Source organism: Eleutherodactylus coqui, chromosome 2 (genome assembly GCF_035609145.1).
Source record: "Eleutherodactylus coqui strain aEleCoq1 chromosome 2, aEleCoq1.hap1, whole genome shotgun sequence".
Classification (NCBI taxonomy): domain Eukaryota; kingdom Metazoa; phylum Chordata; class Amphibia; order Anura; family Eleutherodactylidae; genus Eleutherodactylus; species Eleutherodactylus coqui.
Window position 1 is genome coordinate 44198493 of NC_089838.1, and position 12048 is coordinate 44210540.

Sequence of the window (12048 nt, forward strand, 5' to 3'; positions counted from 1 at the left end):
TAGTATATCACACTTAAGATTCCCCAAGTCCGCTCCATACACGGCCAGTGGAAAAGTGTCTGACCACTGATACCCGCAGAGCTCACACTGACCGCAGATGTTAACCCTTTAAATGCCACTATTAACTCTGACAGGGGCATTTAAATGCCCTGATTGGTGGTCATGAACTGACCTCAACGTTGCAATGACGAGCGGTTGGGTTGTCCTGGCAGCAAGGCCTCTGACATTGCCATAGATATCGGCTTGTGGCTCTCATCCTAATAGATACCGGCAGAAATACCATATACTGCAATACCGCATTATTTGGGTATGTACTTTGTATGTTCTTCAAAATGGCATCAATAGAAATCAAGGGTACCGACACACATAATAAGATTACCAGGCCATTTTTCCCAGCAGTGTGTACGCCGTGAAGACAAGAGCCCCCAAAAATGGCGGAATTATATTTGCTTTTCTTCCATTTTAGTTCACTTAAAATTTTGTAAACAGGATTTCCTAGAAGAGTGATCCATAATTGCAGCAATTGGCATCCATGTCCGTCTGTCCTGGAGGTCCGGGCTCCCCTGCTGCCACTTCCCCTCCATTTGGACAAGTCATATTTAGATGCTTTGGTCTCTACATATATGAAAGATTACAGATATAGACTTAACATGCCATGACATGCACCCCTACATACATGCACCCACACACGTGTTCTTACACCTCACAGTTGTCACATGATGATCGGACAGGACATTTACATAAGACACGTGAAGATCAGGTTGGTAAAAACACTTTACTCATCAAAAACCTCAGAAAAATAATTTCTATTTAGCATTTACTCAATAACGATCTAAACTTTTATTCATTGAAGACAAATATACAAGAAGTACAAACATGGCTGTCGCTCCCCGGACTGTTCCTGCAATGCCCGCAGAGCAACGGATGATGGCGAAACATCTAATACTGCGGCAGACAGGACAGACCGGCCACCTATTGTCCTCACAGTATTCCTTACTATGGGGCCCGACCGCCGTAGGCGTCACTGCTCCCCTCCAACCCGCTCGTTCACCAGCGCAGACTGAGCCGGTAGAAAAGGTCAGACTGCGTCACTTTCCCCTTCATGAACGTATGATCTGCCTGAAGAAAAAAACGTACAAAGAAAACGTAATCATGAAACGAGTCCAGCGACCAAACGGCGAGACGAGATTGGCAAAATGACTACAGAAAGTCAGTGATTGTTTCCCTCATCAAAAGACTCCACCCCAGAATCGCTGGCAGCAGCGTTAATCTTCTCCTGGCGCCTCCTCATGATCTCCTGCAGCTCAGAACTTCCATTCATTTTCTGGAAGAGAGAGAGGATGAAAGTTTTACTCCAGTCACATGTCATGTCATTCAGAACTCAGACAGAATACGGTTACTGGCAGCTGTATAGCCGGCATGGGGACCGACCGAGAGCAAAGCGACCCAAGACGGGACCGACCGAGAGCACGGCGACCCGACACAGAGTGGGGCAGTGGGGGTGCCCGACCGAGAGCACGGCGACCCGACACAGGGTGGGGCCCGACAGAGCACGGCGACCTGACACGGGGGAGGGGGACCGACCGAGAGCACGGCGACCCGACACGGGGGAGGGGGACCGACCGAGCGCACGGCGATCCGACACGGGGGAGAGGGACCAACCGAGCGCACGGCGACCCGACACGGGGGAGGGGGACCGACCGAGCGCACGGCGACCCGACACGGGGGAGGGGGACCGACCGAGCGCACGGCGACCCGACACGGGGGAGGGGGACCGACCGAGCGCACGGCGACCCGACACGGGGGAGGGGGACCGACCGAGCGCACGGCGACCCGACACGGGGGAGGGGGACCGACCGAGCGCAAAGCGACCCGACACGGGGGAGGGGGACCGACCGAGCGCAAAGCGACCCGACACGGGGGAGGGGGACCGACCGAGCGCAAAGCGACCCGACACGGGGGAGGGGGACCGACCGAGCGCAAAGCGACCCGACATGAGGACCTACTGAGAGGGGACACCGGCGCACTTGAGGCACACAAAAACAGGTACTACGGGCATAGGCACACTTTGAGCACTCGCATGCACACACAGGCGCTTGGGGCATAGGCACACTTGGGGTACTCACATGCACATCCACACTTGGGACACGCACCCACCCAGATTTGGGGCGCACACAGTTGGGACACACTTTTGGGGCACAAACCCACACTCGGGGCACACACCTGTGCACCCACACTTGGAATACACACACTTTAGGTTACACGCACACACTTGGGGCACACCCCCCCCAACACATGCTTGGGGTACACAGATCCAAAATTGTGGCATGCGCACAAACATGCCGAGGCAGGGGTGGGCACGTGCAGAAACACGCCCCGGGGAGTGGAGTGCATGCGCACAAACACATCTGGGGGAAGGGTGGCGCGCACACACATGCCCGGACAGATTATTTGGAACATCGCAGCTATTGTGTCATGTTTAAGAACGCCATAAGGTGAGTGCCCTGTGGATTCTGCTGGACTGAAGGATACCGCTGCCTTCGGTCACTGGTTTTTGAAGGCTCTTTATTTTTCTATGGTCAATTACCAAATATCGCGCTACTATTGGAGAAAGAAAGGCATTTTGGTGTGAACCGCCGTCACGAGAGCCTCAGTTGGGTTTGGAAGGGTTGGACCCCTAACTATAAATGTGAACGTTACCTCCAGAGCCGCTTTCTGCACAGTCACTTGATTGTAGACTCTCGGCCCCTCAGGACAGACTGTCTTTAGCTCGTCCTTAGTCAGAGAGAAGAGCTGCGCTCCAGTCAACACTCCCAGACAATCGATGGTTCTAGAAAACAGACCAATAATAAGTGTGAAATGGAGCAAAGTAGTAAAGGGTTAATAGTACCAGCTGATGATCCCTGCGATGCAGCTGGCGTCCACGGTGCCAGATAGGGGACCACGTGCCACTGTCACCGATGTTTCTACAGTCCGGCAGTGACCGCTCGGAAATAAAGAGTCTTTATTTCCTCACCATTTGTAGGATTTCTGCTTGCAGTCAATAGATTGGAACAACAGGGCAGATTTATTAACCCTATCTGATAGTAAATTTTCCCCTACGCTTGCGCTACGATCTGCGTTTTGTACCAATCTTCGTATATTTGTCCCTGGCACATGATGCACCCAATACACGAAGTGGCTCCAGAAATCTACGCCAGGTCCATCCGGATGTACATTTCTGGCACAATTTACGGCGGTTTCTCGTGTAAATCATACATAAATCAGTAGGTCTGGGAAGTCTCCGCCCCTCCTAACAAACCACACCCACTTTTTACTAAATTGTCCAGGCTACATAAATTACCATTTCTTAAGCTGGTGTGAAAGACTGAAAAAACGTCCCAGTGATCTTAAACTGCTGGACGATAAATCCGGCTAATAGTTGGCATAAAGTTAGTTGGGACAAAATGTTGGTGCATGCCGTATATTTACACGGGCGAATAGAAGATTGGTTTCTCGAGTGATATCACACTTGTAAACCTGACATTTGTTTTTTTACGGAAATGCAGTGCGTCTTGTGAGGAAGCACATCACCGTCCGTACGCTTTTTATGTGAATGTGAATCGCATCATATCTGTAATAGGACAGACCTTGAGCAATGGAATACTCATTTAGGCCACGCCCCTTTCCAGGAAGCCACACCTCTTTTTTGGAGTTTATATATTAAGTTCAGCATCACATTTTTTGACTGATGCCGTCCCGCTTACAGAAGGGTGATTTGGCCTTCAGCGACACCAGAACTTGCTACTAGTGGAAATCTATGCAGCTCATAGTGCGGATGCCACATTCTGGCGCACGGACGGCCAGACGCGGTACTTTCTGAAGATCTCTTAAAGACTTATACATACACAGAACTGAAGCCCTTTGCGAGCAGCCATGTTTTCACATCCTCTGCAGGGGAAGTGTAGGAGATATTGACTGCTGGCGCATTTTGTCGAGGAACAGTGAATTTTCTCTGCGCTGCGTTGCGCCCGATGGTCAGTCTATGAGCCAATTCATCCTGGACTTCTTCCATCTGAGATTTCCTCCCTAGAGAAGATGACAAGAATCAAAAAGAGTCTCCAGGGAGGAGCAGCTGTAAACCTGGAACCAACGTGTGTAACGCAGGCCGCCACCTGCAGGGGGAGGTCGCCAGCCCCATTGCGAGCACTTGTGGCATCGGACATCTATGGACATGTATACATGTGACGACCATGGTCCAAACACTAAGACACTCTTCAAATTGCTGAGACGAAGGGACAGAAGCCCCTGGCTGAGCACTGATCCCGTCAGGTAGGTGCGGCTGGAGGTGTACGGTCTCTGTTCCGCCCGTCTACAATAGAAAGACACACGGAAGCATTTGGGAACTTACGATCAAACAGCTTGGTCCCTTGGGGATCTCGCACTCCGCTACCGCCACTGTCACTGGAAGTGCTGCTTTGTCGGCTCACAAGCTTTCCCGACGGGTATGACCGTGACGTGGGAATGGAGATTCCTGGAGGGGGAGGGACCGGAGTCGGCGGGGGGCTCGGCGCCGTCACATTTGGCTCCATTTGCTTTGCAGTAAATTCTGACTTTTGTTTCTAGGAACAGATGAAGGAGCCATCAGACGGACATCATGTCCTTTACTCATCACGGCGGATCATGAAAGAGTGTCCGTCCGTCAGCAGATAGAGCAACACAGCACACAGCAAAAACCTCAACCTACCAGCAAGTCACCGTCGGAATCGGTCAGTGTCAACGAGTCCAGAGGGCCGGTAATAGCCGCTAGAGTCTTATTCACAGGGATTCTAGCATCAATAATACATTTGTCAGCATATCTTGGTCCCTGTGTCCTCCTTGGTGCTGCTGGGGTGGCAGAGTACAGAATCAGTCTGCTTCCCCCTCTGGCAGCTAACAATACAGTCCTTCTTACCCCCTTAGCAGGAGTATCTTCAGCTATATAGAGGCCACACCTTCATGACAAGTAGAACAGAGGGTCACAGTGCAGAGGGGGACTGAGCATGTGCGCCCAGCAGCGCTCGTTCGTCAGCCACCACTAAGGATTTATTGGTTAACCATCATATTCCAAAATCGCCATCCTCATCTCATTATTCACAAACATAATTAGCCAGAATATTACACCAGGAGCCCCCTGAAGAGTCTGGCGGGAGCCGCAGCAGATCCTGCATTTAACAGATCTTATCCACACCGCAAGAAAACATCCGCAGCGACTTGTCAGGTTATACTGCGTATATCCAGCGCGAATCTCAGGTCTCCTAATGAGGGGGCAACATCCGTGTCCGATCGGCCCCCCGAAACCCCTGCGAGGGGGCGGCCGATGGATTCATCTGAGTCATGTGCATCCCCCGCTGTCTCTACTCCAATCATTCATCTGATCCATGTGCATCCCCCACTGTCACTATTTCCATCATTCATCAGATCCATGAGCATACCCCACTGTCACAACTTCCATCATTCATCATCAGATCCATGAGCATCCCCCGTTGTCACTACTTCCATCATTCATCATCAGATCCAAAAGCATCCCTGCTGTCACTACCTCTATCATTCATCATCAGATCCATGAGCATCCCCCGATGTCACTACATCCATCATACATCAGATCCATGAGCATTGCCCGCTGTCACCACTTAAATCATACATCATAAGATCCATGAGCATTCCCGCTGTCACTACTCCCATCATTCATCATCAGATCCATGAACATCCCCCGTTGTCACTACTCCCATCATTCATCAGATCCATGAGCATCCCCCGTTGTCACTAATTCTATCATTCATCATAAGATCCATGAGCATTCCTGCTGTCACTACTTCCATCATTCATCATCAGATTCATAAGCACCGACCACGCTGTCACTGCTTCCATCATTCATGATCAGATCCATGAGCATTCCCATCATTCATGATCAGATCCATGACCCCCCCCCCCACGCTGTCACTACTTCCATCATTCATCAGATCCATGAGCATTCCCGCTGTCACTACTCCCATCATTCATTATCCGATCCATGAGCATTCCCGCTGTCACTATTTCCATCATTCATGATCAGATCCATGAGCCCCCCCACGCTGTCACTACTTCCATCATTCATCAGATCCATGAGCATTTCCGCTGTCACCACTCCCATCATTCATCATCAGATCCATGAGCATTCCCGCTGTCACTACTTCCACCATTCATCAGATCCATGAGCATTCCCGCTGTCACTACTCCCATCATTCATCATCAGATCCATGAGCATCCCCCGTTGTCACTACTCCCATCATTCATAATCAGATCCATGAGCATCCCCCGTTGTCACAACTTCCATCATTCATCATCAGATCCATGAGCATCCCCCGCTGTCACTACTTCCATCATACATCAGATCCATCAGCATCCCCGCTGTCACTACTTAAATCATACATCATAAGATCAATGAGCATTCCCGCTGTCACTACTCTCATCATTCATCATCAGATCCATGAGCATCCCCCGTTGTCACTACTCCCATCATTCATAATCAGATCCATGAGCATCCCCCGTTGTCACAACTTCCATCATTCATCATCAGATCCATGAGCATCCCCCACTGTCACTACTTCCATCATACATCAGATCCATCAGCATCCCCGCTGTCACTACTTAAATCATACATCATAAGATCAATGAGCATTCCCGCTGTCACTACTCTCATCATTCATCATCAGATCCATGAGCATCCCCCATGCTGTCACTACTTCCATCATTCATTATCCGAACCATGAGAATTCCCACGCTGTCACTACTTCTGTCATTCATCATCAGATCCATGAACACCCCCCAAGCTGTCACTACTTTCATCATTCATCAGGTCCATGAGCATGCCCACTGTCACTACTCCCATCATTCATCATCAGATCCATGAGCATCCCCCGTTGTCACTACTCCCATCATTCATCCGATAGATGTGCATCCCCCGTTGTCACTATTCCATCATTCATCAGATCCATGAGCATACCCCACTGTCACTACTTCCATCATTCATCATCAGATCCATGAGCATCCCCCGATGTCACTACTTCCATCATACATCAGATCCATGAGCATTCCCCGCTGTCACCACTTAAATCATACATCATAAGATCCATGAACATTCCCGCTGTCACTACTTCCATCATTCATCATCCAATCCATGAGCATTCCCGCTGTCACTACTCCCATCATTCATCATCAGATCCATGAACATCCCCCATTGTCACTACTCCCATCATTCATCATCAGATCCATGAGCATCCCCCGTTGTCACTAATTCTATCATTCATCATTAGATCCATGAACATTCCCAGCTGTCACTACTTAAATCATACATCATAAGATCCATGAGCATTCCTGCTGTCACTACTTCCATCATTCATCATCAGATTCATAAGCACCCACCACGCTGTCACTGCTTCCATCATTCATCATCAGATCCATGAGCATTCCCATGCTGTCACTACTTCCTTCATTCATAATCAGATCCATGAGCCCCCCACGCTGTCACTACTTCCATCATTCATGATCAGATCCATGAGCATTCCCGCTGTCACCACTCCCATCATTCATCAGATCCATGAGCATTCCCGCTGTCACTACTTCCACCATTCATCAGATACATGAGCATTCCCGCTGTCACTACTCCCATCATTCATCATCAGATCCATGAGCATCCCCCGTTGTCACTACTCCCATCATTCATAATCAGATCCATGAGCATCCCCCGTTGTCACAACTTCCATCATTCATCATCAGATCCATGAGCATCCCCCATGCTGTCACTACTTCCATCATACATCAGATCCATCAGCATCCCCGCTGTCACTACTTAAATCATACATCATAAGATCAATGAGCATTCCTGCTGTCACTACTCTCATTATTCATCATCAGATCCATGAGCATCCCCCATGCTGTCACTACTTCCATCATTCATTATCCGATCCATGAGCATTCCCACGCTGTCACTACTTCCGTCATTCATCATCAGATCCATGAACACCCCCCAAGCTGTCACTACTTTCATCATTCATCAGATCCATGAGCATTCCCGCTGTCACTACTCCCATCATTCATTATCCGATCCATGAGCATTCCCACGCGGTCACTACTTACATCATTCATCATCAGATCCATGAACACCCCCCACGCTGTCACTGCTTCCATCATTCATTAGATACATGAGCATTCCCGCTGTCACTACTCCCATCATTCATCAGCAGATCCATGAGCACCCCCCACGCTGTCACTACTTTCATCATTTATCAGGTCCATGAGCATTCCCACTGTCACTACTCCCATCATTCATCATCAGATCCATGAGCATCCCCCGTTGTCACTACTCCCATCATTCATCATCACATCCATGAGCATCCCCCACGCTGTCACTACTTCCATTATTCATCAGATCCAGATCCATGAGCATCCCCGATGTCACTACTTAAATCATACATCATAAGATCCATGAGCATTCCCGCTGTCACTACTTCCATCATTCATCATCAGATCCATGAGCATTCCTGCTGTCACTACTCCCATCATTCATTATCCGATCCATGAGCATTCCCACGCTGTCACTACTCCTATCATTTATCATCAGATCCATGAGCATCCCCCGTTGTCACTAATTCCATCATTCATCATCAGATCCATGAGCATCCCCCGCTGTCACTACTTAAATCATACATCATAAGATCCATGAACATTCCCGCTGTCACTACTTCCATCATTCATCATCAGATTCATGAGCACCCCCCACGCTGTCACTACTTTCATCATTCATCATCAGATCCATGAGCATTCCCACGCTGTCACTACTTCCAACATTCATCATCAGATCCATGAGCACCCCCCGCTGTCATTACTCCCATCATTCATCATCAGATCCATGAGCATCCCTCATTGTCACTACTCCCATCATTCATCATCAGATCTATGAGCATCCCCCACGCTGTCACTACTTTCATCATTCATCAGATCCATGAGCATTCCCGCTGTCACTACTCCCATCATTCATCATCAGATCCATGAGCATCCCTTGTTGTCACTACTCCCATCATTCATCATCAGATCCATGAGCATTCCCGCTGTCAACTTCCAGCTGAGTTCTAGGTAGTGTGAAGAGGGTCTTAGCATTCGTCCGACTAGTATTGGTCACTAGATAGAGTGAGTGACACACAAGATGGGAACATGACAAACCCGCTGGTTACCTCAGACAGTTCTCCCAGTAATTGCTGCCAGTAAAGAGAGAATCCACAGTTATATATGGTACAGAGTCACACCACGCAGCAGACAGCAGAGATTGAAGCGGGGGCGGGGCTAATGCTGCAGGACACTCCTCCTAGGAGACACAACATGGGTGTCCTCGCCCATGAGGGTCGTTGTCCCTTCTCAACCTCTAAGATTGGCCCTTCCTGCCAGATACTGGCATAGAAGAAATTCTGAGAAGGATTGGAAACACCATGTGCCGGACGACTGGAGGCTGTCTGCTCTTCATGGGATCCGCGTGCTGCTAACAGCTGCAGTCTTTACAGGGGTCTCCAGCAATGTTTCTTCTGGGGGGGCTCTGAAGGTTTTCCGTACCAAGATCGGGCTCACTTGCCATCCCCTTCCATACAGGAGCTTACTACAGGGGAGGCGGCATGTGCGGGAGCCAGGGCACTACAGTATACAGGAGAGGAGCAGAAGGAAGAGTGTTTCTCTAGGTGCATGCACACCGCCCATCACAACCAGCCTACCTTGAAGATCTCAAACTCCTTCTTTGGCATCAAAAGCTATTAGCAGAGGACAATTGAGTCAGTCTCAGCAACGGTACAAAACAAGGGTCAAGCACACAGCAACCAACTCAGAGGAGAGCATGCCAGTGGCCAAACATGCAAGCAGATCATGCTACCCACTAATAACAAGGGGTCTGTGGGATCTCACGTGTGCACCTAGGAGTACTGCCCCACCTGGCCAAGTAATAACTCACTAAGGCGCCATATGCAGCTCCCGCCGCCTAGAAGCCCAGTGATCCGCCATATACAGTGCCCGTCAACTAGGGAGCCCAGTGATCCGCCATATACAGTGCCCGCCACCTAGGGAGTCCAGTGATCCGCCATATACAGTGCCCGCCACCTAGGAAGCCCAGTGATCTGCCACATACAGTGCCCGTCACCTAGGAAGCCCAGTGATCCGCCATATACAGTGCCCGCCATCCAAGAAGCCCAGTGATCCGCCATATACAGTGCCCGCCAACTAGGTGCCCATTGATCGGCATAGAGTGCCCACCACCTAAGAAGCCCAGTGATCAGTCATGTACAGTGCCCAACTAGGTGCCCATTGATCCGCCATATACAGTGTCCCCCACCGAGGAAGCCCAGTGATCCGCCATATACAGTGTCCGCCACCTAGGAAGCCTAGTAATCCGCCATATACAGTGTCTGCCATCTAGGAAGCCCAGTGATCCGCCTTATACAGTGCCTGCCATCTAAGAAGCCCAGTGATCCACCATATACAGTGCCTGCCATCTAAGAAGCCCAGTGATCCACCATATACAGTGCCCGCCACCTAGGGAGCCTAGTGATCCGCCATATACAGTGCCCGCCACCTAGGAAGCCCAGTGATCCGCCATATACAGTGCCCGCCACCTAGGGAGCCCAGTGATCCGCCATATACAGTGCCCGCCACCTAGGGAGCCCAGTGATCTGCCATATACAGTGCCCGCCACCTAGGGAGCCCAGTGATCCGCCATATACAGTGCCCGCCACCAAAGGAGCCCAGTGATCCGCCACATACAGTGCCCGCCACCTAGGGAGCCCAGTGATCCGCCATATACAGTGCCCGCCACCTAGGGAGCCCAGTGATCCGCCATATACAGTGCCTGCCACCTAGGAAGCCCAGTGATCCGCCACATACAGTGCCCGCCACCTAGGGAGCCCAGTGATCCGCCATATACAGTGCCCGCCACCTAGGGAGCCCAGTGATCCGCCATATACAGTGCCCGCCACCTAGGGAGCCCAGTGATCCGCCATATACAGTGCCCGCCACCTAGGGAACCTAGTGATCCGCCATATACAGTGCCCACCACCTACGGAGCCCAGTGATCCGCCATATACAGTGCCCGCCAACAAGGAAGCCCAGTGATCCGCCATATACAGTGCCCGCCACCTAGGGAGCCCAGTGATCCACCATATACAGTGCCCGCCATCTAAGGAGGCCAGTGAGCCGCCATATACAGTGCCCGCCAGCTAAGAAGCCCCATGATCCACCTTTTACAGTGCCCGCCATCCAAGAAGCCCAGTGATCCGCCATATACAGTGCCCGCCAACTAGGTGCCCATTGCTCGGCATAGAGTGCCCGCCACCTAAGAAGCCCAGTGATCAGTCATGTACAGTGTCCGCCACCTAGGAAGCCTAGTAATCTGCCATATACAGTGTCTGCCATCTAGGAAGCCCAGTGATCCGCCTTATACAGTGCCTGCCATCTAAGAAGCCCAGTGATCCACCATATACAGTGCCTGCCATCAAAGAAGCCCAGTGATCCACCATATACAGTGCCCGCCACCTAGGAAGCCCAGTGATCCGCCACATACAGTGCCCGCCACCTAGGGAGCCCAGTGATCCGCCATATACAGTGCCCGCCACCTAGGGAGCCCAGTGATCCGCCATATACAGTGCCCGCCACCTAGGGAGCCCAGTGATCTGCCATATACAGTGCCCGCCACCTAGGGAGCCCAGTGATCCGCCATATACAGTGCCCGCCACCAAAGGAGCCCAGTGATCCGCCATATACAGTGCCCGCCACCTAGGGAGCCCAGTGATACGCCATATACAGTGCCCGCCACCTAGGGAGCCCAGTGATCCGCCATATACAGTGCCCGCCATCTAAGAAGCCCAGTGATCAGTCATGTACAGTGCCCGCCACCCAGATGCCCACTGATCCGCCATATACAGTTCCCGCCACCTAGGAAGCCCAGTGAGCCACCATATACAGTGTCCCCCACCTAGGAAGCCCAGTGATCCGCCATATACAGTGTCCGCAACATAG

The 12048-nt window shown here is 51.0% G+C and overlaps 1 protein-coding gene across 7 annotated transcripts in view; it reads right to left on the reverse strand.

The window, feature by feature from the left end:
- Positions 1-777: 777 nt before the first annotated feature.
- The window catches only part of EPS8 (EGFR pathway substrate 8, signaling adaptor), an 85787-nt gene continuing 74516 nt past the window's right edge, over positions 778-12048 (reverse strand). For all 7 annotated transcript variants that reach the window (XM_066590721.1, XM_066590714.1, XM_066590716.1 and 4 more), the window contains 4 exons: positions 4391-4601; positions 3888-4068; positions 2701-2830; positions 778-1324 (listed from right to left, as the gene is read on the reverse strand). In XM_066590721.1, coding sequence (XP_066446818.1) covers positions 1211-1324; positions 2701-2830; positions 3888-4068; positions 4391-4601 — 636 coding nt within the window. In that variant the 3' untranslated portion in view covers positions 778-1210. The remainder of the gene's footprint in view (positions 1325-2700; positions 2831-3887; positions 4069-4390; positions 4602-12048) is intronic.